Below are 26,778 nucleotides of genomic sequence, written 5' to 3'. Positions count from 1 at the left end.
CCTACGCTACTTAAAAATATACACTGTAAGTACTATCTGCAACTGCAAAAACTGGAAACAATATGAGTTCATAGTTGGGTAAGGTTAAAGAAATTCTCATAGATTTGTATTATGTGATGGTTAGAAGACATATATGTATTTATGTGGACAAACTTGTCAGACATTAAAAACAAAATTCAATCCAATCCCACCCCACCCTACTGTGCGAGGACAAGGTTACACTGAACAGAGAAGTGTCTTAAAGGATACACACCAAAGTGTCAACAGTGGTTGCCTTTGGGAAGAGGAGTGGAAACGTGAGCAATGGAGATGCAGAGTAAGGGTCAAGGCAGGGGAGGATGGTAGGGTAGGTGTGTTAACTTTGTATTTAAATGGCTGGAATATATATTCACTTTTATAAAAGTGTTTTTAAAAAGTTTCACAGTAAGAAGAAAAAACCAAAACGAGTTGGACTAGAACATGATTTGGCTTCTAAGGAAGATTTTGTTTGAAAAACAGGGTTGCTTGGTAAGTTCTTTGGACCACTGGTAATCTATCAGTGAGTCATTTTATAACTCAGCTATATCTGTGCCATCAGCAAGTAGGCGTATTTTAACCCTGGTTAGGCTTCCTGTTCTATCTACACACAGTCATGTATGTTCAGTAAGACAAATCAGTTTTAATATTAACAACATACAAGCATGGAAATGCACTGTGGACAAAGTATATGCATGAAAGGTTAAGTGACAAAAACTAAAAAATAATTGGTGATTTTGGATATCTGCTTTTACCCCTCCCGTCTCCCACCCCAAGAGGCCAGTAAGCATATTCTAGGGCTAAGGGCCATGTATAGAGCTGTGGATGACCAATGCTGCCATTGTTTAAAAAATGGTGAGAAGTTTACGGTATAGACACTAATGCTACCTGATGAAAAGTATAAAAACCTAGACCGCTGACAGATTTTGATGTTGCAGATTAAAAAAAAATTAATTTAATCCTTAATGATCAGTTCTACTGCTACCGTACTGCAAGGCAAACAGGCAAACTTTGTGAAGTTTCAAGAGAAGTAAAGTTATCATTGCTCTATTCTCCAACCCAATTGCTTTTCATTTTTTTCTAACATTTACTGGAAATTCTCTACTTTATTTCAACCCCCTGGCTCCATCCCAGCCAAAGCCATGTTTTGTTTAATGTTTAATATGCCTGTATTATTGGAAGATAAAGGTCCCACATCCCCAGTGGCCAGAGAGCCCCATGTCCATGAATTCTGACCTACTTGTAAAGATGACTGAACACACTTTTTAGATGAATAATTAAGACACATTTTCTTCCTCTGTTGACTGCCATTTTAATAGAAAAAGAATATAAACTTTTACTCTATAAAATATATTTCATTTTTTCCCATAGAAACTTAAAAAACACTAACTATAAAATAAATGGATGCTTAAAAGCAAATTTCACATAGTACTGCACCAGTGAGGGAAAATGTGTATTTGGGCACAAATACCCACTAGACTCTGGGCACAAAACATCAGTGAGCACAGAGAGTAACTCCAGTGAATGATAATTGAATGCTACATGATCTTCTGGTCTCTCTGTCCCACCTCATTTATGATTCAGAGGTTGATCTTTGGATCAGGTCCCCAAAATAAGCAGTGATTGTCTTCAACCTATTATTAAGAAAGTTTTGTTCTATTTCCACTTGCCCTCCAGGCCCAGCCAAGGATGCCACCTGAAAATGGAACAGAAGAAAGTCATACATACATAAGCATGATTTCAAAATAAACCTTCCATTCAGATGCTTTATCAAGACAATACCACTCAGGCTTTTGATTTAAGACTTTCAAATAATGAGGCATCTCAAATGTTCACTGTCACTTTCCAGGTGGGTATTAGGGAACTGTTTGGTGGCAGAAATACTTGTTGTTTCAGACACTTTTGACATTACGGGTAGGACCACAGTGCTATGTTATTGTATAAGACTTCAGTTCAGTTCAGTCGCTCAGTCGTGTCCGACTCTGCAACCCCATGAGTTGCAGCACGCCAGGCCTCCCTGTCCATCACCAACTCCCGGAGTTCACTCAGACTCACGTCCATCGAGTCCGTGACGCCATTCAGCCATCTCATCCTTGGTCGTCCTCTTCTCCTCCTGCCCTCAATCCCTCCCAGCATCAGAGTCTTTTCCAATAAGTCAACTCTTCGCATGAGGTGGCCAAAGTACTGGAGCTTCAGCTTTAGCATCATTCCTTCCAAAGAAATCCCAGGGTTGATCTCCTTCACAATGGACTGGTTGGATCTCCTTGCAGTCCAAGGGACTCTCAAGAGTCTTCTCCAACACCACAGTTCGAAAGCATCAATTCTTCAGCGCTCAGCCTTCTTCACAGTCCAACTCTCACATCCATACATGACCACAGGAAAAACCATAGCCTTGACTAGACGGACCTTAGTCGGCAAAGTAATGTCTCTGCTTTCGAATATACTATCTAGGATGGTCATAACTTTTCTTCCAAGGAGTAAGCATCTTTTAATTTCATGGCTGCAGTCACCATCTGTGGTGATTTTGGAGCCCAAAAAAATAAAGTCTGACACTGTTTCCCCATCTGTTTCCCATGAAGTGATGGGACCAGATGCCACGATCTTCGTTTTCTGAATGTTGAGCTTAATCTCTCCAAAGCCAGAAGTTACAGAACTTAGAGGAACAGAAAACCAACATATCCTTCCCGAATATCAGGTTTATTTATTAAGATAGAACACATCAGAGAGCGAGACAGACCTGTCCATCTCTCATGGGAGCTCCAGCTTCTATGACCTGACTCTTGCTTCCTGGGTGGGCTCTGTGCTGTTCTCCCAGCTTGAATCACCTCCTCCACCTGCTGCTCTTGCATGTGTGTTATTTTTAAGTCCCCCCCCCCACTTTATTGTGATTAAATATACTGCTCTTTTTGAGGTCTACTCATATATGGTGACTGGCCCTGTTATTGAGAAGCTAAAAGCACCACCATCCCTCCACCTCTGAAGAGTTAAGCTCAAAAGGATGCTTCATAAGAGCAATGCTTTACTACCCTAAGTCCTTACACAGACAAAGTTTCATTTTAGTCCAGCATCTTTTGTCTAACCTCTCAGGTCTATTACTAGCAAATACACTCCCTTCTAACCATCACCAGAGACCAGTTTGTTGAGGGTGGCGGGGGGGGTGAAGGGAAAGGGGGATGCAGTGGAAGCCTGGGAGTCAGAGACCTGGAGACAGGGAGTGGGGGAGAGAGGGCTCCCGGAGTACCAGGGACTGGTTTGGCGGTGAGACATCTAATCTCAGTAGTATTACACGTGCTCCACCAGCTTCTGGCAGGAAGTAAGATTTACTGTGTATCATCAAAGAGCATGTATTCTACAGTACTTCAACTTCTCCTTAGAAAAACGTCACAGACACAGAAATAGGAAAGAAGTAAAGGTCATTCCACGGTACACGCTGAAAGAAAAAGAAGAGGTTGTTCCACTAGGAAAGTAACAATGTCAATATCAACTTCTCCCACAGAGATGCAAAGAGATGGCCGTGTTTTTATCAACAGGGATAGATCACAGCAGAAGCCAAACAGTATCTGTTACAATGAGAAGATATGTGTATACATCCCACTATTAACTAAAAAGGCATAAAATAATTAAAGGGTCACGAAGAGTTGGACACGACTGAGCGACTTCACTTTCACGCATTGTAGAAGGAAATGGCAACCCACTCCAGTGTTCTTGCCTGGAGAATCCCAGGGACGGGGGAGCCTGGTGGGCTGCCGTTTATGGGGTCACACAGAGTCCGACACGACTGACGCGACTTAGCAGCAGCAGCAGCAGAAGTGAAAAATAGTGAAGTCATCTCAGAGCAGCAATTATTAGGAAGAAAGAAGTGTTTCGTTTTCTATTCTGATATCTTTGTGCCTAGGCAGTGTATTAAAAAGCAGAGACATCACTTTGCTGACAAAAGTGTGCATTGTCAAACACATGGTTTTTTCAGTAGGCATGTATGGAGTCATGTGCGAGCTGGACAATAAAAAAGACTGAGCACCAAAGAACTGATGCCTTTGAACTGTGGTGTTGGAGAAGACTCTTCAGAGTCCCTTGGACTGCAAGGAGATCCAACCAGTCAATCATAAAGGAAATCAACCCTGAATATTCATTGGAAGGGTTGATGCTAAAGCTGAAGCTTCAATACTTTGGCCACCTGTTGCAAAGAGCCAATTCATTAGAAAAGACCCTGATGTTGGGAAAGACTGAACGCAGGAGGAGAAGGGGACAACAGAGGATGAAATGGTTGGATGGCATTGCACACGCAATGGACTTGAGTTCGAGCAAATTGTGGGAGATGGTGAAGGACAGGGAAGCCCGGCATGCTGCAGTCCATGGGGTCACAAACAGCTGGACATGACTGAGCGACTGAACAACAGCAATCTTTGTGCCAGTCTGATTTTTCACACGGAAGGGTAAATGAAGAATTTTGTCTTTAACCAATGAAAGGCATATTGACTAGTATATTTAAAATATAATTGCTTCACAGTAATTTATCCATGAATTAAGATATAACTTAAGCACAGTATTTCTCCCATTCCTTTAAATAATGATTTACAAAAAGAAAGTTGACACTGGCAAAGCAGAAGTCTTCTCTGGGTGTGGGGTGGGGACTGAGAGGAAGAGGAAGGAAAGGAGGAGAGACGAGGTGGGTGAAGAGAAGTGGCGCTGAGCTGAAACAGCAGCAGAAAATCTGCTGGAACAGGGAGAGCAGAGCACCCAGAGGCAAGCGGCAACATCTCAGTTCTACCCGTAACTTGCTCATCAATGCAGAAAGCCATTAAGATGAGGTTTGGCTTCCTAAATCTAAAAAGGAGGAATATTACCAATCTCCCTGAAAAGAGCACCCTGTAATTCATACACAGAATTACATTAAAATGAATCTGAGAAGGTAGGGTTTCCTGCACTTGGGGGTTTTGGGTAGGAAAAGGAATGAAGATGTCTTACATGGGAGTTTTTGAGGTCTATGACAGATTATTTTATTCAACAACTACTGAGTAAATGGCTTAAGGGTTTTTCTTCTAGGCAGTGGAGTGCACCAAAACCAAAACAAAACCAAAGGATGCATTTGTGAATCTCTCATTCTAGCCAGGAGACTCAGACGATGGACAACTAAAGCAAGTATTGAAAACACCCATCCAGTGTTTAGAAAGAAACTTAAAATTATTTGTTACTTTAAGTGTTCTATTTAAAAATGATTTCTAACCTTAGCCTTTTTGTGCTTTTAAAAGATATTTTCACAAGTACATACATTTTCAAGGTTAGAATTCTGGAGTTGAAATTGTAACTATGTAACTAAAAATTATGTAGTTCAAGGCAATAAATAATATTTTGTTTCAAGCAAACTTATTGCCATCAATTTACAGCTGTCTTTATTTTTCACTAGTAGGTTTAACTGACAAAATGTCATCTGGTTCCTTCCCCTTTTTTAAGTTTAATAAATTGAGAGGGGTGGGGGAAGGAGAGGGAGAAGAAGAGGAAGAGGAAGGAGGGAGGGGAAGGGAAGGAAAGAAGTAAATAGATAAAAATCAGCAGTTCCCAATTACAGGGTATATTTTTGGTACTGGACCATAATATACTACGTTTACCAAAAGAAACGCCAGTCTGTTTGGACGGGAAGCACAACTAAGAACTGGACTCATGAACTCGACTTCACGTCAAGCATGCCACTCTGCTCTTTCTAAACCTTGCCATACCATCTCTTCTCATTTAAAAAATCCTACATGTGGTCTACCTGTGGCTGATTCATGTGGATGGATGGCAGAAACCAATACAACAATGTCAAGCAAGCATCTTCCAATTAAAAATAAATTCAAAACAAAAGTTATTAAAATATATCAAACAGATTAAAATTGGGAGAAAAAAATCCTATATGTGGATAAATTTTCATTTTAAAAAGAAAAGCTGATTTCCCACAGTAATTTGATCCAAATTCAATACCGGTATAATGCATTTGAAATTTCAAGTTTTTTTTTTTTTAACTTTTATTATCCTATAGTATCATTACTCCCTCTAGAGGTAGAATATGTGAATGAGCTAGCTACCAACTGCAATTCTGGCAGATGTGTGAAGTAAACCAAAATGCAAGAAAAAAAGTTCACTTTCTGCTTGGGCAAGCGTTCATTTAGCTAGAAAAAATTTACTCACTCAAACTTTCGTGATAGTGAATTTCCTATTGTCATTCAAGTACCCAAATATCCCATCTAATGTTTAATAGAAGGATCATTTAGCCTCCTGTGAGACTAGTTATGATGTACAATTATTTTTTCTTAAAATTTTTTTTTCCTTTTCTTGATGTGTAACATACATGCGAGAAAAACAGAATTATGGAATAGGCTCAGCCTTATCTTGGAATCTAGAACTGAGTCACATGAGTAGCAGATGTTAGGTTCAATATTCAATTTGATATAAAAATACATAAAGCCAGAAGAGAGTGCTTTTTCTTTCTCCTGTCATAGCACACACTTCCTGAGAGACCTGATGTTTAGACACAAAGGCTCACCAGGAGATGACAAGCACCAAGATCTAAGATTATCCCCTTAAAACTCAGAGGAAGAGCTCAGACTTGTTCATTCTGTTTCCTCGTCTTTTAACCCAGAGAATCTCACTTCTGGCGGCAGATGACAATCACTTGGAGTGTTATAAAAATTCATGTGTGGGCCTCACCCCAGAAAATAAATTGGAGAGGATCTTCCCCAGTAGACTTGAGTATGAGTAGTTTAAAAAAGCTATTCAGTGACAACTATACAAAGAAGAAAACAGGAGAAAATCTTCAAGACACTGAATTTAGCCATCGTTTCTGGAGATGACATCAAAAGTATAGGCAACACACAAAAAAATTAGCTAAGTTGAACTTCATCAAAATGAAAACATTTTGTGCATTAGAAGGCACTACTGAGAGAGTAAAGAGGGACTTCCCTGGTGAGCCAGTCCCTAGGACCCTGCACCCTCACTGCAGGGAGCTCAGGTTCAGGCCTTGGCCAGGGAACGAAGATCCCCCAGGCTGTGCGGTGTGGCCAGAGCAACAAGAGTAACAAAAAACACTTCAGAGGCAACCCATGGGATAAGAGAAAAAACTGGGAAAGCATATATCCAATAAAGGGTTAATACCCAGTAACCCAGAAGACACGCACATGAAAAGACGCTCAGCATCACTTAGGAAAGCACAAGTTAAAAGCACAGTGAGGTACCGCTCCATACCCAGTAGGATAGCTATTACCAAACAAAATAACAAATGTTACTGAGACTGGGGGCAAGTCAGAACTCTTGTGAACTACTGTTGGGAATGTAAAATCATTCTGTTGCTGTGGAGAACAGCCCAAAATCTAAAAATAGAACCATGTGATCCAGCTGTTCCATTTGTGGATACATAACCAAGAAAGCAGAAAGCAAGGACTTGACCAGACATGTGTACACCCGTGTTCATAGCAGCATTATCCACAGCAGTCAAAAGGTGGAAACAACCCTGAATGTCCACAGACGGGTGACAGGATGAACAAAACGTGTGTGCATACAACAGAATGTCATTAAGCCTTAAAAATAAAGGAAGATTCTGACACATGCTACAACATGGTGAACCCTAAGGATATTATACTAAGTGAAAATAGCCAGACACAGGACAAATATCGTACGACTCCACTTACTGAGGTACATACGAGCAGTCAGATTTACAGACACAGAGGGTAGAAGGCGGGCGTTGGGGGCAGTGGACGGATGTGGAGCTAGTCTGTGATGGGTACAGAGCTGCAGTGTCAGGAAACAGAAAAGTCCCGAGGCACATGGTGATGATGGCTGTACCACAACATGAATGCATTTAACGCTCCTGGATCGTATGCTTAAGAGAGATTTGGGTGAATTTTGTCATGAATGTTCTACAACAATTAAAAAAAAAAAAAAGCTATTCGGGTGATTTAATTTGCAGCCAGACCTGAAACCCAGCATTCCAAAGATTAAGCAGATGAGGCAAAGATGGGAAAGCGTTAACAAACAAACGCAAGAACATGTTCAGTACGTAAGTGTTACTGGTTAGTAGAGGAGAAGAGAAAAATCTGCAATCTGGAATGTGTGTTTATAAACTAGATTCTGTCATTTTACAATTTGGTGGGGGGGGGGGGTTGTGTTTGCACCTCATGGCTCGTGGGATCTTAGTTCTGTGATCAGGGATGGAACCTGTGCCCTCTGCAGTGTCGGCAGTCTTAGCCACTGGACCACTAGAGAAGTCCCCGTTTTACAAATATTAAAGATATCCACTCTGCCCTCTAGGGAAATCATGACATCTTTATCTATTGTTCTTCTTCCAAATCTTAGTAATGTTTACATTCTTTCCACAATTACTTTAAGACAGGATCTTCTGAGTAACAGACACAAGAATTTCTGAACATTTTTGGGCTGAAGGGACTGTGAAAAATGGTATACCTCTTATTTCATTTATTCTTCAAAAAAACACATTAGATGGGATAGAAAGAATTTATATATGCGAGGAATGAAGAACAGACAGAAGTAATCTCCCAGAAGAAAAAAGGAGACAAAACACCAGAAAATACAGTTATAGGACATTAACTTTCATGTAATAGATGTCCTGATAAAGGGAAAAAGATGGTGATAACATAGCTGAATAAATAATGGAGATAATTTCAGAGTAAAATATGATGAACAAAGCTCAATGAGAGTCAGCTCTGAGAGTGCCAAACAGGAGAGAAAGGAAAAACCAACAGCCAGCAATGCCGGAGTAAAACTTAAAGATGAAAGACCAAAGATTCTCAACAGCATACTTGGCACAAAGCAGATATGTGATGAAAGTGAAAGTTTCTCGTCGAACTCTTTGGAACCCCATGGACTATATAGTCCATGGAATCCTCCAGGCCAGAATATTGGAGTGATAAGTGCTTACAAAACACATCAACGAAGGCATGAAACCAAGACATCCTCAGATCTCTGTGAAGCAGTTATTATTCTAGGGAGAAAACCAACATGTTTACAATAAATGTTTGCGATATGAACAGAACAAGGACATGGGAATGTTAGTCAAGTGCCCTACACCTCAAGGCCATAGAAAAAACTGTTGGTCACATTAAGGTTTCATCTGTCTGTATATTTCCATCGAGGCTGTCATTTTCAGGAACACCTAACACCTATTCTCAAGGCAGGCTTCAGTAAAGACATCTCGGCTATGTCAGGTGGGCAGGATTGGAACACAACACATTCATCCTTTCAGGACATGGAATGAAAAGCCCCGAGTGTTCTGTTTATGGGCATGTGTGCCAGGAGCCTAGGAGATGAACAGGATGAAATGGGCGTGTGTGGACTTAACTGCTGAGCACTTCTAATTTTCTAATTAACAGAAAAAGAAAAAAGCCAGGCACTTCTCATAAATATGCTCTCAAGTAAATAATACCCTTTATCTTTTCCTGTCCAGTCTCTGTAACAGTCACACCAGAGGTTCATAGAAGATCTTCAGTCATGGCTTACCTGGTCGATATCAGCATTTCTCGGAAGAAAAAAAACGATATTATTAGTGATCTTCTGGGAAAGTCTGAAAATTTCAAAGGTAGACAGTAGTTAAGGAAAAGTAACAAAAACAGCAGTTGATTTCTAATCAGATATGTTCTTCAACTGTTACATCATAACCCAAATGTATTCTGATATGGAACATGCTCTATGTGTGTTAGTTGCTCACGCATGTCCAACTCTGAGACGCCATGGACTGTAGCCCTCCAGGTTCCTCTATCCATGGAATTTTCCAGGCAAGAAAACTGCCGTGGGTTGCTATTCCCTTCTCCAGGGGTTCTCCCAGACCCAGGGATTGAACTGGGGTCTTCTGCATTACAGGCAGATTCTTTACCACTGAGCCACCTGAGAAGCCCAACAGTACCTCTAATGGGACCTAAAAGAGAGCAAAGGTCTGTCTTGTCAAAGCTATGGTTTTCCCAGTAGTCATGTATAGATGTGAGAGTTGGACTGTAAAGAAAGTTGAGAGCCGAAGAACTGATGCTTTTGAACCGTGGTGTTGGAGAAGATTCGAGAGTCCCTTGGACTGCAAAGAGATCCAACCAGTCCATCCTAAAGGAGATCAGTCCTGAATAGTCATTGGAAGGACTGAAGATGAAGCTGAAACTCCAATACTTTGGTAACCTGATGTGAAGAGCGGACTCATTGGGAAAGACCCTGATGCTGGGAAAGATTAAAGGCAGGAGGAAAAGGGGACGACAGAGGATGAGATGGTTGGATGGCATCACCGACTCAATGGAGACGAGTTTGAGTAAACTCTGGGAGTTGGTGATGGATAGGGATGCCTGGCGTGCTGCAGTCCATGGGGTCACAAAGGGTCAGACATGACTGAGTGACTGAACTGACTGAACTGTCTCCAACAGGTCAGGGATTAGAAGTTTAATCTATGTACTGGATTATCTTAGGGTAGGAAACCAAGAGCTAGGAACACACACTCTTTCTTTCTGCTATTTCCTAGTTTTTGTGAAAACAGGATGAATGGGAAAGCACAATAACCATATCTTTCTAGTAAAGAATAAAGACAAGTAACTCTGTCCACCCTATTTTTTCTAAATTTTAATTAGGGATTTAAAACAATTCCTGTTAAGAGCCATAAATGACTCCTCTGGGGAACTGAGATAAAAGGAAAAACAACACATGCTAGTCTTCCTGAAATAAGGGGTTTGCTCCAGTAACCTGGAGGAATAACAGGCAGAACTTGGAGACGCAGACAACTTAGGTCAGTGTGAGCCGAAGTCAGGGGACAGTCACCCAGAGTCCAGGGACAGCTCCTGAGGAAATCCCTGATTTCCAGACAGTAATTCCAAACAATTAATGCCCTTAAGTTCTTATTTTCTAATGGAGAGTAACCAATGGAAATATAACCTATTTGCTGTAGTTTTTGGAGATCAATCACCAGTTAATATTTATGGAAAACAAACTGGAATCTTTCAAGTGTTATTAGCTAACATCTCTCCTGTTCACTAATTTCACACACACACACACACACACACACACACACACACACACACACGTTTCCTCTCCAAAACCACCATTTGAGTGAACTCTAGGACTTTCAAAGGATATCCGTCAGGAGACATCATGGTGCTGATGTCGAAGATCTCGGCAGTGGCGTAGTCCGGTCCTCCCCAAGGTGGGCTGAGAAACACGATGTCAGCCTTTAGACTAGACGCCAATTGCAGGAAATCTCCACAGATGAACTCGATCTTGTCCACTACGCCGTAAATTTCTGCATTATTGCGAGCGAGATCTATCTTAACAGGATCAATATCGATGGCAATCACTAAAAACAGGAACAAGAAAGAGGAGTTCAATGATACTGATTGTCAGTTATATGGACGAGTCCATCTTCTGAGCAGTCTTTATTTTCTGTGCTTTTAAAAAAAGTTTTTAAAGGGAGATTTGGCCACATTAATGAGAGAATTTAATTTAAAAATATCACCTAACCTAGGAAGAGTCACTTGTGCTATATCAAGAAAATGAGACCAAGGATGTGGCTTGCAGAGCTGTCTCACTTAGGCCGCTGGGCCAACGCAAGCAGTGAGGTGGTTACCCATTATCCCAAGCCTGGTCTGTGGTCAGAGCTGGACGGTAGACACGGGAAGGTGATGGCTGCCACAGACAGTTTAGAAATGCTAAGACTTTAGATAAGACCAATTTCCTCAAGATGAGGCAATGTCCAAAAGTAGACAGATTTGACAATGTCTACAGTAAGGCAAATAAAACACTTTTTGACAAACCTATGTAGCCAACTTATAAAGAAGAGATGCAAAAACACCTGCTGATGATGTTTAATGAGACATTTTAGGTAGAGGGAACAGATGTCATGTTTTTACTGCAGGGGCTCTCACTTAATTTACTTCAATTTCATAATTAGCAACACAAACGTAAGTTAATTCCAACTCACTCATGTCTTACAGTAAATTACTCATGTGCACCTGTGTGTGCAACAGGATGTTAGTGGCAATACTTTATGTCTGCAAGGGCGGAGTGCAATCCTGATGCATACACCATGGTTGACAAGGAAACAGCTGTATTACAGAAAATGTTGGTTTCAAGGTTTGTTAATGCTTTAGGGAAATAATGCACTAAGTAAATCACTGGAGCAATGAATACAGGTACCAACGCTATGTTGCAAAATCATGCATCCACAACACTATTCTTCTGATAATATTCATATTTATAAAAGGGACAAGGTCATTTTTAGCTGCTTAATCTGCTGAATTGATAGCACGGAGACAGATGCAGAAATACACTGTCAACAGCAAAAATTCAACAGAAAAAAGTGACTTTCAACACCAACTGTATTTGGCTAATGGCCCTGTTTTCATCTGTGCTCTCCTGGAAGACATTTTTGTTTTCAGGCCTAACAGAGTGTGAGCAACTCAATCTGGCAGGTGAATGAAGCGCTGATAGGTGCTGGAGGATACTGCGGGGAACTGCCATGTCCAGGCATGGCAGCCACTGGCACCTTGTCCAGTCTCGTAAAGCCTCCCCCCAACCCATCCCGGGAAACAGCACACGTATTATCTACTTGACACAGTTCCTGGCAGATATATAGTAACAGGTCTTTTTTCCTGGGATTCTGAAGTCAACCAACCATGAAGACAGTCTAATATTTAAAGTCTCCTTTCCATTAAGATTAAAGGAAGTCCAAAATCATACAGTGGGTGAGGGCAAAGCTGGAACCCACTGCACCATCTACGCTTCTCTTCTTCCAGAGAACAGTCTCTCCCATTTTAACAGTTTTACTTTTATATCATGTTATAATCTTGCTGCTGCTGAGCTGGGTCTGTGTGATCTTGGGCAAATTATTGCATGTCTTATTTTTCAGTTTATTTGTTAAACACAGAAAGTATAAAAGATACATATCACAAGACTGTTGACTAAATACAGTGATACATATTAAACACAACAGTACACAAAGTGTAGTATTAATATATGCTATTATTGTTAAATATTTGGCATTAAATTATCAATGATTATATCTCAGTAAAGATAGGGCTGAAGGAAAATGAAGCATCTGATGAATAAACTGAAATTAATTAATGAGTAAACCACTGATGACCAATTACCTCTCTTCCCTGTTAGAGCAAACTGAATGGTATTCCCTCCAACTCCGCAGAAGGCGTCCACAACGGTGCCACTCTCCAAGGACTGGCTGACTCTGCCTGCGATATGCTCGGCGATCTTCTCAGGAGTAACTGAAAACCAGCCCTCTGCAAAGGGAGAGGTTTCTGTTAGGACATTCAGTGTCAAGAAGCCAAGCCAGACACAGACACAGCAAACACTGATGTATACTACTGAACAAATACCGAAAAACAACTCAGTTTCTCCTTTCAAAAAATCATATATTGTCCAGTTTGAAAGAAAGGTCTACAAATTTTGTTATAAATGGAGCAGTACTATCCCCAGTCGCAATTTCCACATAAACAACCACCTCTATTCTTGCCTGATTCTTTTACAAAATGCCTCCAATAACTGAAAGCAATACTGATTTTTCTGTCTGAAGTAGTAATAACTGACTGCCTATCGTGGAAAATAGAAAGGTAGCTGTTCTAGCTGATCAACTCCCCAAACTTCACTGAGGCTCCCAATTAATTCATTCCTAGGGGGGAAGTAATGAACCAGATTTGTACCAGACACTTGGCAAAATCTGCAGAAAGCAAGGATGTGACAGCACGACTGCAGGGCTGTCTTCACCTTCAGTAATGAAGTCCTGTGTCCACTCCCAGGAAAAGGACATGGCCCTCCTCCTTCTTGTCCAACAGGAGGAATTTACATTTTTCAGAATGATATTTCACTAACAAAATGATGCACCAATTTTCCTATTCCCTCCCCCTCCTTTTTTAAACCAAAACTTTAAATGGCTCCTCACTGCTAGAAGAATAAACACATAAATTCCTATTATAGAATTATCAGCTTTTATCCAGTCTTATTTCCCCAACAAACTCTATGTATGCTCCCTGACATACAACATTTTACAAATAATTTTAAGAGGTTCAAGGAACCCCGGAAACTCCACCACAGATCAGTATCTCCTGATTTTGACAGTTAATAAAGACCAATATTTAAGTAGCCCCAACATGAAAATAAGCGTTGTTTGTGCAACTGAGTGTAAGCTAGCTGTTTAAGGTCATGGTAGGAAAGCTGGAGAAAGAATTCAGACTTTCCAGTGTTAACTGATTAACTTACAGCTTTCTGTACATCAGATGTTCTGTTTAATCATCTATCAATTGTGCTAAAAATATAGAATAAACCTGAGTGTGAGTTTAAAAAACATGTATATATCCAAATTGAGAGACACTGTGGAAGATGACTGGCAGCTGTTCTCTAGAAAATGTCAAAGTCACGAAAGGCAAAAAGGTTGAGGAACTGTCTCAGATTAAAGGAAACTAAAGAGACGTGAAAATAAATGTAATATACAATCCTACACTGGAAGGAAAAAAATGCTGCAAAGGACATGATTAGGATAACTGATGAAAGGAGAGCACTACTTTGTTGATTTTAACATGGTAACAATGTTAAATTTCTAATCTTATCATTGTTACATAAATTGATCATTGTTCTTAGAAATACACACCAAAGTATTCAGGGGTAGGCCTACCTGGATCAGAAAACACACATACACAGAATGACAAGGCAAATGTGGCAAAACGGTAGAAAGAGCTCAATCTGAGTAGATGGGATATGAAAGTTTCTTACAATTCTTGTAACTCTTCTATAAATCTGAAATTATTTCAAAATGAAGTTAAAAATTACACATCCACATTACCTCTGTCTAATTTAATCCCATCATCAAAACGGGAGAAGAGCCTGTACCTCTGAGCCCAGTACTTCACAAGCTCAGGCACGGCAGCAATCTCAGGGGGCAGACTCAGCCCCTTTTTCTTCTTCTTTTTCTTTTTCTTCTTCTTCTGACTTTCAGCTAGAACAAAAGAACAGAACCAATACAGACGCTGACTACAGAAAGAGGAAATCATAGGTGAAATTATCTAAAGTGTGGTTACATCAAATAACTAGAGTTTGGGGCTGCGCTCCAGAACACGCAGCCTACAGAGCAGCGTGGTGGAAGATGCCAGTCTAGTGGCATTGATGGAGGTGCTCAAACAGCTCCGTATGTGAGTGAACTTTTTATTTTACTGTGCTTGTTCAGCCGAGGGGGCTCTGAGTCTGGAGGTGTAGATGATCGTAAATGATAACGAGGGAAAGGCACACTGAGAACAATGACCTTCCGCCCATGACAGTGGGAGCACATGCTCACCTTCAGCCTCTTCCTGGCGAGGGTCCGAAGCAGCCTGGGGCATGCAGCCCTCTGTATCTGTCCCGGCAGCTTCTGGGCTGGTCCCATTATGCTTCTCTGCCCCTACTTCCCCGGCTGGACACACAGCAGGATGCTGTCCAGGCTCTGCCTCACTCCTTTCCACTGGGTCATCCCCCTTCTCAACAGACACTTCTGGTTCCTCTGAGCCACTGCTCGTGCAAGTGTCTTGCACGTTGTTATGAGAAACCGACTCTGGCGATGGTTCTTCATCCACTGGTTCCTTAACCCACTTTAGAAATTTTTCTACCTGAAACGTTAAGATGTTATAAGCATGAATTAATTCTCTGTTTGTTACAAAGACCATGTCTACCTGCTTTACCATTTGTTTTTTCTTCTTTGTTTTTTTTGCTTTACCATTTGTGACTTGACAAGCTGTGTCACAGTATTAGCTCAGATATGTACACTACATCATACAAGTTAATAAGTAATTCCAACCTAAATGTTACCTGGACATACCATGACCTCACTTAAACATAAGACGATGACGTTCCTGCATGCAATCAACACTAAGAGGATAAAGGTCTCTGTTCCAGTAACTTTCCATTAGGTCTTCTAACAATATAACCGTACTATACATTACCATTACAAATGCACTCATCTATTGTTGAGCCATAACTTTTAGTTTTTCCAACTATACAGAATTTTCTGCAATGGCCCAGGCTATTTGATCTATGTTAAATGGTACTCAGCATCAGAGATGAACTCCACAAAGATTCAGTGTCAATCCATCCAAAGAAAATGTGAGCTGCCTTCCAATGAAGCAGCAGAGTCAGTAAAGTGATTCCTGAGAAACAGGGTTCTTCTTTGAAATGCGAACAAGGCTCAAGGTCAGATGACGCACAATTCCATGTAATTTTCTAACATGAATATCCTTCATAACAGATCTTCCTGATCTTCCTAAGAGTCAGGAGATGAGAATAAGAGTGACAGACAGGCAATGGGCAGAGACCACGACCTAGAACCTTCTTTTGGGGGCACCAATCGGATACTAAGGGCACAACAGCCACACTGATTTTACTTCCTCAGCCACACACAGCAGTTATGTTTCAGCTCTTCAGCTATGGACGAATGTATGGGACCACCACATCCAACACAGTGTAGGAAGACCTGTTAGACTGATCAAACTGGTACTAGGAAATTTGTTCCAGATATAGCCAGGGCCACTCACATAGTAAAATAACACCACAAACCAAGCAATCTGAAATATAGTAAAAATAAAACCAGCAATAAATCTGTAGCATGTTTTGGAAGGATGGTGAAGTTAAAGAGAGATAATGTACCCTAAGGGTAAAACACAGTCATCACGGGGCCTGAGGCTGTTTCATCGCTCTACAGCGCTGCCCCAGAGGTGGCAGACACAAAACTGCTCACTGGATGGTGATCATTTTCTATAACAGAGAAGAATCACTCAAGAAACGAAGCAAAAGCAACTCTAATTACTTTTGTTTCCTAGGTACTCAGAAGGCTGGTACAGCAAAATCCGAGAGAGGGGATGTGCGTGCTCCAGTTAACAATGTGAGTCACTAAATTAGCCTTGGGGCTCATGACAGCAGGGTGAACTTGTCAGTGCAAAGTTAAGATTGATCACCTCTAGATGACCTCAAAATTAAGGCTTACAATAGCTGCTGTCAGAAATCAGGCCTCCAGGACGGTGCTTAGCCTGAAACAGATGAGATGTCACTGCACATGTCAGACACCATCACCTATTTACTGTTCCACATGTTACTACTTTGCAGATTTCAAACATCCCCATCAGACCACCCCCAAATTACCTATTCTGCAAATTTCATTCACACAATAAAAGCCTTGAAGAAGCAAATGGAACAGAATTTTTGGTGCCCTGACCACCAGAAGAAGCAGGGTTCTCATTCACAAACAACAATTAAGCAGCCAGGGTCATAAACTCAGACTAGGTTTGTAAATATAGAGCAAATGTTACACACACCTTACTCAAAGTTCTGCTTTTCTTAAAACCAGTTTTATCTGACTCTTCAGTGAAGAAGATGTGCTTGTTTTTCATGTTGATTTGTCGTCTCATGTCCAAGGGCTTTGACTTCTGCTTCATGTTCTTCTGCAGATACCTCACCCGCCGGCGACTGAAGTTTGAAATTCCTCCGTATCTGTGACCAAAGCAAAAGGAGTGGACTCAGACATAAGGGTCTTCGGATCTCTTCACACAAAGAGAAGAAACTAACAATTTTCACTATTTCCTATTAGCAGTCAATACTTTCATTTCATTTTTTTTAATTATGGAAATTACAAAATAAAGTTAAACATGCAGAGGACTTTTTAAGGTCTAGCTTGTAGTTTAATTCTCAAGGAAATGTGAAACACCAACGGTGGGAATATCAACACATCTTACCTAAAACAGAAAGGAGAAATTATATTGTAAAATGTAACAAAGAAACAGCAGGAAACTATAATCCCAATGTTCGTTGGGGAAAATACAATTTTTCACACAGTAAGGTGATGCCAAAGCTCTTCTAACCTTGTTCTGGATATGTTCAAATTATCTTGAAAGTGGCCACTAGATTCTTAAACCAATCTGAACTTACCTAAGAAGTAAACTCCCATTACTAAAGTAACTAGAGAACATCTGCTGATCTAACCATATGAAGTCTTCCAGTCCTAGAAGACAAATGTCCGTTGTGAAGCCTTCGTTGACTCTCTGAAGCCTCACTAACTGCCTCTCCTACAGACTGTTAGGGACCTACAGTGTAACATACAATTCAGCACTTAAACTCTGAAGAGTTTGGCTTTAAATGTCAAGTGTATCTTTCACCCACATTATAAACTTAATAAAAAGTGTATCTTACCCTTCTCTTTCACTGAGATTGTGTGCTCCAAATAGAAGAGCAGTTAAGTTAAATTCCAGGTAACAGAATAAATCTCTGTGAATATATACCAGCAAGAGCTAAGTGATTTCTCAATAAAATTACATGTGGCTAGAAATAAATTCTGCCAGGAATTTTAAAATGTGGCAGTGACCAGGAAAACCCTTTATATTATTAACTTCTATTTAAGTTAAATTCCAGGTAACAATATATCTCTGTGAATATATACCAGCAAGAGCTACCTAAGTGATTTCTCAATAAAATTACATGTGGCTAGAAATAAATTCTGCCAGGAATTTTAAAATGTGGCAGTGATCAGGAAAACCCTTTATATTATTAACTTCTATAAACTCTAGCCTTAAATGATTATATGGCTTGGAGTACAAAGAGACGATTACAATTCTGTAGACTAAAAACACTGGATTGCTATGAAGTGCAACTGAGTTAATAATGTGAATATATCAAATGCACAGTGTTAGCTCTACAATTCTTACTAATAAGAAAGGTTAGTGCTTTGACTGTGACACCTCAAATGCCATGAAATATGTAACCACCATTCCCTATCTGAATATCAAGAGAACCTGAGGACTGCTGAGTGGTTAAGATTTCTAGAAGAAACAGCGTTGATGGAACATTACTTTTGCCCTGAGCCGTGCTTGAATCCTAGAAGAGAACCATCGCTGTCAAAGTCTGAGTCCGGGTTTTCATCGAGGTCCAGCTCATGACTAAACAAACAAAGCAAACAGTGATAAGCCATTAACTATAGAGCCCATTAGTTCAGGCAAATATTAAAAGTCAACCCATGTAAACTTTCCCATCACAGCAGTCAACCACAGTTCACAAACACAAAAAGACAGGAAGAAGCGCAGTTCAACCAGGATTTACCAAATGAGATCAATTACCTAGTAGTGTTTGGGACACAGTAACAAGCACTCAAATCTTAAGTCAAGTAATTATCTCTATTCCTGAACATGGTACAAATATAGATTTCTCCATTTTGTTTTGGAAAAACACCCGTTAACCTGTAGCTTTAACTAATCTCCTAGGTGATTTCTCTAGAGGTTTTCCTTAAAAGCAAACAAGGAAATATTTGAAAGGTATCAACCCAACCAAAAAGTTACAGAAGAAAAAATAATGTTATGAAGGTTCTGATGAAAGTGACATTAAGTAACTCAGTGGCCCACTCTTTTTGACCACATGGACTATTGCCCAGCAGGCTCCTCTGTCCATGGGATTTCCCAGCAAGTGGGTTGCCATTGCCTTCTCCAGGGATCTTCTTGACCCAGTAATGGAACCCATGTCTCCTGCGTTGCAGCTGGCTTCTTTAGCACTGAGCCACCATCGCCACCTTTTGTGGAAATCTTCTAGTGACCTCTACTACATGGGTGACAGTAACAAATGAAAATGATGAGAAATAACTCTTGCAAATTAAGTTAAGCTCACTGTGTGTATGTAGAACCTACGAGGTCCCAAGAATATAAGTATACACCGGTATACACACAGTCTCTGCCTCTAAGGACCAGTAGAAACTGAGGAGTTAGCAAGAACATGTGCTGTTTAGAAAGAGCAGGTAGAGATGTGCTCTCCTGCAGTAAGCTCCCGAGTTCCTAAAGCGTGCTGGTGTGTGCTGGAGAGAAAGGTGGTGAGTGACTCGCCTCCTCTTCAGTTTGCTTCGCTTCTCTTCAGGTGGATCGTCTCCACTCTCATCCCCATCAGTGCCACTGCGGTGGCATCCGTCTCTGACTGTGTTTGCTTCTGAGGACTCCTGTGAATCTAAAGAGGTGGAGATATCACAGTGGGTTTCTGTCCCTGGTTTGATAACTCTTCTGTCATTTCCAAATGCAATCAACATCTTCCAGGGCCTTTCCTGCAAAGAATTGCATGCCAGACCCCATTTATTTATTCTGTGTATCCACACACAGAATCCTCAGCTAGGTCTATGAAAGTCTAAAAGTTCCCATGATCTAACTACTTGAAATGTCAACTCTAAGAAATTCCATGGTGGTCCAGAGGTTAAGATTTGGTGCTTTCATGCCTTCACTGCTCTGGCCTGGGTTTGATCCGTGGTTGGGGAACTAAGATCCCTCAAGCCAGGGGGTACGCAAAGTGAAAAAAAGAAAAAGTGAACTGTGAAACTACTTTTCCTCATGGCTGTCCAAATCTATACACATTAATCCACAAAGTTACCTCTGTGACATCTGTTAGCTATCACACTTTGATGAAATCCTAATCTAAGAAACTCTAAAGATGGCATAGTCACATTTAATTAAAAACAACTTCTCTTTCTTAAGAAGCAAATACATCTAATGGTCTCTAATAGAGCTTTTAACAACAGAAATGACAAAAAGACAAGCACCAAAAATCTAGGCCAGTCTTACCCTGAGCTGGCTGGTCTGTGCTTCTGCTCCCAGACAAGCTGCTTTCCGTGGTTCCTCCATGACTCCGTTCACTGTGGCCAGAAGCAGGGCATTCTCTTCTGCTGGGAACTTCACTCAAACACTGACGTCCATCACAACTTAGGGAGGGATCTACCTGTCTCTGTTCTACTTTCTCTGAATTCAGACTTATGTTACTAATTCCATTGAGAATTTCACTATGATCTTTATCACTTGAACTAGAGCTTTCGCTGCCAACGGATAAAGATGGGGGAAAAAGTTCATCTGCTTTCATATGATTTTCGTCTTTTTTGTTGTCAACTTCTATTTTAGACCCACCAAGGTCTGTATCTTGGCTTTGTGAGGCATCAAAAGTCCAGCCCTGAGCTTCCCAGTACTGAAACTGTTCCAGATAGTACCAATACATCTGACTGTAGTGCTGCTCCCACTCCTCCTTTGTGTCTGGAACATTCCATGGTTCTGGACACAGGGTCTGATCTGCATGTTTCTCTTGCCAGCTTTGCCACAGCAGTCCTCCACCGTATTCATTCCAGTACTTTTCCCACATCTCTGTAATTTCCAGCTTTGGACCTACTGTGTTTTCAATGGGAAAACTTTCAGCCTCAATGTCTTTTTGGCTTTGAATTTTGCACTTTCTAGCGTTCTCATTCTCAGATGAAGAAGGATCGTCCGAAGCCGAAATGTCATCTTCTTCACATTGTCTCCAGGATTCTCTCTTAATCTCATCTAAGTACTTCTTTTGATATTTTTTCTTTTTCTTTTTCATTATTTTAACTTTTTTCCTAGTATTCATAGATTCCTACAAAGAGAAATAACTTGAATATAAACTGTACTTCAGAAGATATAACAATAGGTAGAATCTAAATCTATCTTGACCTTAAACAAAATACCCTTAACCTCCCAACCTGGGTTTTCGTGACACAAACAAGTGAATGGTACTATCTACGTTTCTAAAAAGAGGAATCATCACACACGAGACATATCAAAACCAGAACCATAATTTCTAGTTATCTTATAAATACGTACATACATTTAAAAACAGGTGTATGCATATGTGCTAAGTCACTTCAGTCATGTCCAACTCTGCGACCGTACGTACTGTAGCCCACCAAGCTCCTCTGTCCATGGGATTCTCCAGGCAAGAATACTGGAGTGGGTTGCCATGCCCTTCTCCAGGGGATCTTCCCAACCTAGAGATCAAATCAGTGTCTCTCACGTCTCCTGTGTTGGCAGGCTGATTCCTTACCACTAGCGCCACCTGGGAAGTGTCCTAATTCAAGAAAGCATTAGATTTGGGATAAAAAGATTCCATGTGATATTTTATGATGAAAATTAAGAAACAAACAATTAAACTAATACTTACCTCAAAATTCTTATGTGCGGACATCCTACCGAATTGAAGGGGCAAGCCCATACTCCTCATGAGTTCAGCCTCGGAATCCAGTTCACTCTCATCTGGGTCTGGGCATCTGTTGTCGTGGGGCTCTGCAGGGCCCTGGGAGTGGCCTCCTTCCTCCTCTTCCGCGGCTTGTTCTCCTACACACAGTGGTTGTTACGTTAGCTTAGTTTCAGAAAAGATTTAAATGCAGGTTTTATCATCCTCATTTTAATGAAAAAGAACTTGAGATCCAGAATTACTACATGACTTGCTCAAAGTAAAGGTGTGCAAATGTGACAATTTTTAAGGGGAAGAAAAATAAAAGGAAGGAAAAAAGGAACTGATGGGAATGTGGACTAGTGAGAAAACAGCCTCCTAGAGCCAAGAGACAGCTTCTAGTCTGGCTCTGCCTGCCGTTGTCCACCCAGCTGCCCACTCAGCTCACTGCACAGAGTGCCTCCTCTTGCTCTACGCTATGCTGGGACTGAGGATGTATGAGGGAACACAGCAGGGAGGCCCTGGGGAAAACAGCCCCATTTCCACATTCCCATCTGCAGCACTGCTGCATTAGAGCAGTGGGTTTAACATGATGACTTGGGGAGTTATTTTAGGAGTTGGTAATAAGAGACGTGAGAGGCAGGTCTTTAGGCCCTTCATGGGTACTTCAATCACAACTGGCATTTACAGCCTGGGACTCTGTGGGAAAGTTCATTTAATGAAAGGTTTCACTATTAAAAAGGTCTGAAATCCACTGAACTGGAAGATGCTTTCAAGCTCCCTGATTAGAGAAAACCTGTTTTATTACAACAAAACGAGTTTTACTGTATCCTATTACGGTTATCCAAAAGTAGATCATAGCACTAATTGGACAAAAGCCACTCAACTGCTCTGTTTAAAAAATGTGAGACAAAACACTCTATATGAGCATACTCAATCAGGGCTGAGCTGCACTGCAGCTAAATAATCTTAGGCAACAGAAGGGGAACCTTAACACTGGACAGATGAAGCCTGAAAAAAGAGATCCTATGGGCAGAAATTCTACTAAAAGCCAAAGGGGGAAAGATACCAATTTAGGTAATAAAGGACACTCCACTCGCCAGCCCACGTAATGAACTCATGGAGGCTCAGGAGAGCAAACAGGGAAGATGGATCAGCTACATATGCCGTATGCTCCCGTTGGGCTATGCATATTCCCTCACGTTCAGTGGGACCCTAGGCTCTAGAGGAATCTTACTTGTACAGCGTCAAACTGAAACACAACAAACATTCTACTGCGTGGGTAAGTGACGATGCAATGATGGCTCCGTCACGTGAGAGCTGGGGAATTTCTCAGGTCACATGACACGCCACTTGTGTTGGTTTTACCTACACCTTGGGCTGCAGTCTTCCCTCTGTGTCTGGAGGAACATAAAGATCCACATGGAAGGGACAAATTGGGTCCTGACAGGGAAGTCTGACAGAGACCCAGGTGGTTTTCGGGTGAGGCTCAAAGTGTAGACGAGATTCTATTTGTTATGCGGGAGAGTTAATACAGATGGTAGCTCCCTTACTTCAGGCTAGACTGGACGTTCACTTGGAGTTGACCCTGAACCATTTACCTATGAAACTCCTAAAGGACTGAAACAAGGAGGCCGTGAGAGTGAGGTGGCTCCAGTGCCTGGGTAGCCTAACCCAGCAAACCAAAACCCAAGCCAGAGCCAGGGCACTGGGATCCGAAAACATGAAACTTAAGCACACCATGCATGAGCAGCCAAGTAAGCTTTCCCAAATAAGGTAAGTGCTTAAACTACGACCAGTCAAATAACCTCCCTGCTTCACTTCCGCATCTTCTCTATACAGCATTATGGCTAATTTTAGTAAAAAAAAAAAGGGGCTATTTGGCTTCATACCGTATTACCTGCACTGCTGTCATCGTCTTTAACATAGTAGCCTTTTAGTCCCAAATGGTACAATTTCCGATCTCTGTGAAGCAAATTAAAGAGTCAATACTGACAAAATTAAACTAGAGAAAAAACAAGGTTAAGGCAGCACAGATTAATAAAAAGGTTAAAAAACAGAAAAGCCCTCTGCTAACACATTATTCTTATCTGTAAGACAGAGGTGATAATACATAGCTATAGGGTTTTAACAAAGATTGACTGTACATGCAAAACACTTGGTATAATCCTATACAAGGCACACTATAATGATAACTACTAATTATTAAAGTGGCAGCTCTGGATATTGGGGGAAGAATCTGATCCTCCTTGTGATAATACAAACAGGGAAATATTCTATAAATTTTCAGTAAGAAGTCAGCATAAATGTCAGAAGATTTATCTTACAGATTTACAAACCCATGTGCAGACACTACTCCATCTGCAAATAGGACTAGTAGACAAGACAGTCATGGTCTGAGCTTGTTTTGGAGACTAACTTAAAATGAAGTTCTTACTAAACTGAAACATAAATCAAGATTAAACAATTTGGTCTCAGTGAGTTTTCAAAACAGTGAATAGATAAAAACTTTTCTTTACGTATCTCCTTTTAAATTTTTTCTTTACTAAGAAAAGAATTTCATAACCATAATAAACCCAGCAGAGCACTTAAAATAAAGGGGGGGGGAATTTTATTTATTATTATCTTTCTACCAGCAAATTAAGCTGTAATACATTCCATTGTATCTGCCATGACAAGGCCATCTGCAAGAAGAGCTAATACAACTTTTCTGTACACTTGATGTATTTCATATTCCCCGTTTATTTTTTGTATTTCATGAAATATAATGTAGATGGTGACTTAGAAGGACAGTGAATGGGGAGGGGATGAAATGCAATTGGCAATATGCCCTCTGACCCCCAACAACTTGGGGCCCCAGTGGGTGGGAGGGCAGCCACAAAAGGGCATCAGTGGTGTGCCTGCCAACACCCATGCACATTTCTATGGAAATTCTTTTTCCCACTTAGGGCAACTTTCAAACATCTCTAAGAGCACTCATCACCAGGGAAGGTGCATTTCTGATGCTGAGTATTAGAAGAATTTCCTGTTACACCTGCTAAGAGATCTCTATAGAGCAATCTTTGAGTTTGCTAAGTGTAACTCAGTTCACAAAACAGAGTGATTTGGAATGTGTTATCTGGACCTGGTGGGCTTCCCTGGTGACCCAGCTGGTAAAGAATCTGCCTGCCATGCAGGAGAGGCAGGGTTGATCCCTGGGTTGGGAAGATCCCCTGGAGAAGGGAATGGCAACCCACTCCAGTATTCTTGCCTGGAGAATCCCATGGACAGAGGAGCCTGGCGGGCTGTAGTCCATAGGATCACAATGGGACACGACTCAGCAAGTAAGCACATACACACGTGCAGCTGGACCTGGAACATGATAAAGACCAAGTGACCTGGAACCGCTGAACTGAATTGTAAGGCTGGAGACCAGACCTGCAGTGGAGGGACACCAGGAAGACACTGCCCTCCATGAGGCCTGGCCAAGCAGCTCATCATCATACCTTGAATGCAACTACCATCAATACCGTTTCTAAGTCGGCTTTTTCTCACAGCACCAGATACGTGGGTAGTCAAAATACACGCTGAGTAAATGACTCTTGGAAATGTCTGAAGTGGAAGTAGCCATTTCTCTACTGTAAAGGGACCATGCATTCCTGAAAGCAGTCAAAAGGAAAGGGAATCCTTTCTGAAACGGCTGAAAGGGGAGCACGGAGATGTTTTGACTCGCCCACTGCCCACACAGCTCATCTGCCGCAGAGCTGGGATGTGAAACCAGATATTCTGTCTCTAAGGACAGTGCTCTTAAATTCTGGCTTGAGAATGTGTTGTGGGGAAAAATGCCCACGGGCAATGACTTTGTTATGCTTTGTATGAAATCTTAGAGGTCACCACTAGACAACATCACATGACTGTAATACCAGAAAGTATATTTCACTTTCTTCAGTTTCCAGTGAAAGTGTTAGTCGCTCAGTCGTGTCTGACTCTGCGACCTCATAGACTGTAGCCCGCCAGACTCCTCCGCCCATGGAATTCTGGAGTGGGTTGCCATTTCCTTCTCCAGGGGATGTTCCAGACCCAGGGATCGAACCCCGGTTACCTGCATTGTAGGCGGATCCTTTACCATATGAGCCACCAGGGAAGCCCAACATTTTTAAAAAAGATGTTAACCAAAAGTCAGTCATCTTCAAACCTTCACCGTGTGATGTCACATCCCAGATCAATTTCATTCGCATTCCACTTCCCTTGCTTGTAACCGTCCTCTCAGGTGGCGAGTGTAAAATAACACCCACCGGCCACCACGTTTTCCCCTAACAGCGCACAAAGCAGATTTCCTCCTTCGCTTCAGGGCCGCAGGCGACCACCCCCTGAAGCCCGAGGACGTTTTCCCCTTTTTCGTAAGCATTACGGTACCCGAGGGTCGGACGCGCTGGCCGCGGTTCTAGGGCTCCATCACCACTGGTTTGCAGCCCCCACAGGTCGGGGACCGAGCGGCCCGTGTCCAACTTACTCCACAAACGCCCGCGAGCAGAGGCAGAGGATGCGCGAGCCCCCCCGCAGGTCTTCGAGGAAGAGACACATCTCCGCCACAGGCCTCCACTTCTCGCAGTACATCACAGCGCCTCAGAGGAGGCGGCCACGCTGCAAACGGCGCAGGCCAGCCACCCCGCCGCGGTTCGGCTGCCGGGGGCCGAGAGGCCCGGCTGCAGGGTACGAACCGGCCCGGGACGGCTCAAGCGGGTGGCAAGCGAGTAGCTGCCGCCGGAAGTGGCTCTGGAGGGCGGTACAGGAAGGGGCGGGACGACGAGCAGTGTAGCACACAACACT

The 26,778-nt window shown here is 41.7% G+C and overlaps 1 protein-coding gene across 1 annotated transcript; it reads right to left on the bottom strand.

The window, feature by feature from the left end:
- Nucleotides 1-1,391: 1,391 nt before the first annotated feature.
- TGS1 (trimethylguanosine synthase 1) lies at nucleotides 1,392-26,701 on the bottom strand. The gene is made up of 13 exons (XM_052651789.1): nucleotides 26,462-26,701; nucleotides 23,870-23,934; nucleotides 21,958-22,130; nucleotides 20,577-21,393; nucleotides 19,854-19,971; nucleotides 18,837-18,923; nucleotides 17,310-17,484; nucleotides 15,305-15,611; nucleotides 14,816-14,968; nucleotides 13,116-13,259; nucleotides 11,107-11,323; nucleotides 9,502-9,580; nucleotides 1,392-1,711 (listed from the first exon to the last, which is right to left on the bottom strand). The coding sequence occupies exons 1-13, from the start codon at nucleotides 26,563-26,565 to the stop codon at nucleotides 1,589-1,591; spliced, it is 2,562 nt and encodes an 853-aa protein (XP_052507749.1). The 5' UTR covers nucleotides 26,566-26,701; the 3' UTR covers nucleotides 1,392-1,588.
- Nucleotides 26,702-26,778: the final 77 nt, after the last annotated feature.

The sequence above is a fragment of the Budorcas taxicolor genome, chromosome 14 (genome assembly GCF_023091745.1).
Source record: "Budorcas taxicolor isolate Tak-1 chromosome 14, Takin1.1, whole genome shotgun sequence".
NCBI classification, from domain to species: Eukaryota; Metazoa; Chordata; class Mammalia; order Artiodactyla; family Bovidae; genus Budorcas; species Budorcas taxicolor.
The sequence above is the reverse complement of the archived record's forward strand: the minus strand, read 5'-3'. Positions and strand labels throughout refer to the sequence as shown.

Excerpts from the sequence above, each read along its gene's own strand:
- TGS1 (XM_052651789.1), bottom strand. The coding sequence starts at position 26,565 with ATGTACTGCGAGAAGTGGAGGCCTGTGGCGGAGATGTGTCTCTTCCTC. Across the intron at positions 22,131-23,869 it reads AGACGATGACAGCAGTGCAG|GAGAACAAGCCGCGGAAGAG; the intron begins GTAATACGGTAT and ends CACTGTGTGTAG. Across the intron at positions 1,712-9,501 it reads GAAATGCTGATATCGACCAG|GTGGCATCCTTGGCTGGGCC; the intron begins GTAAGCCATGAC and ends TTCCATTTTCAG.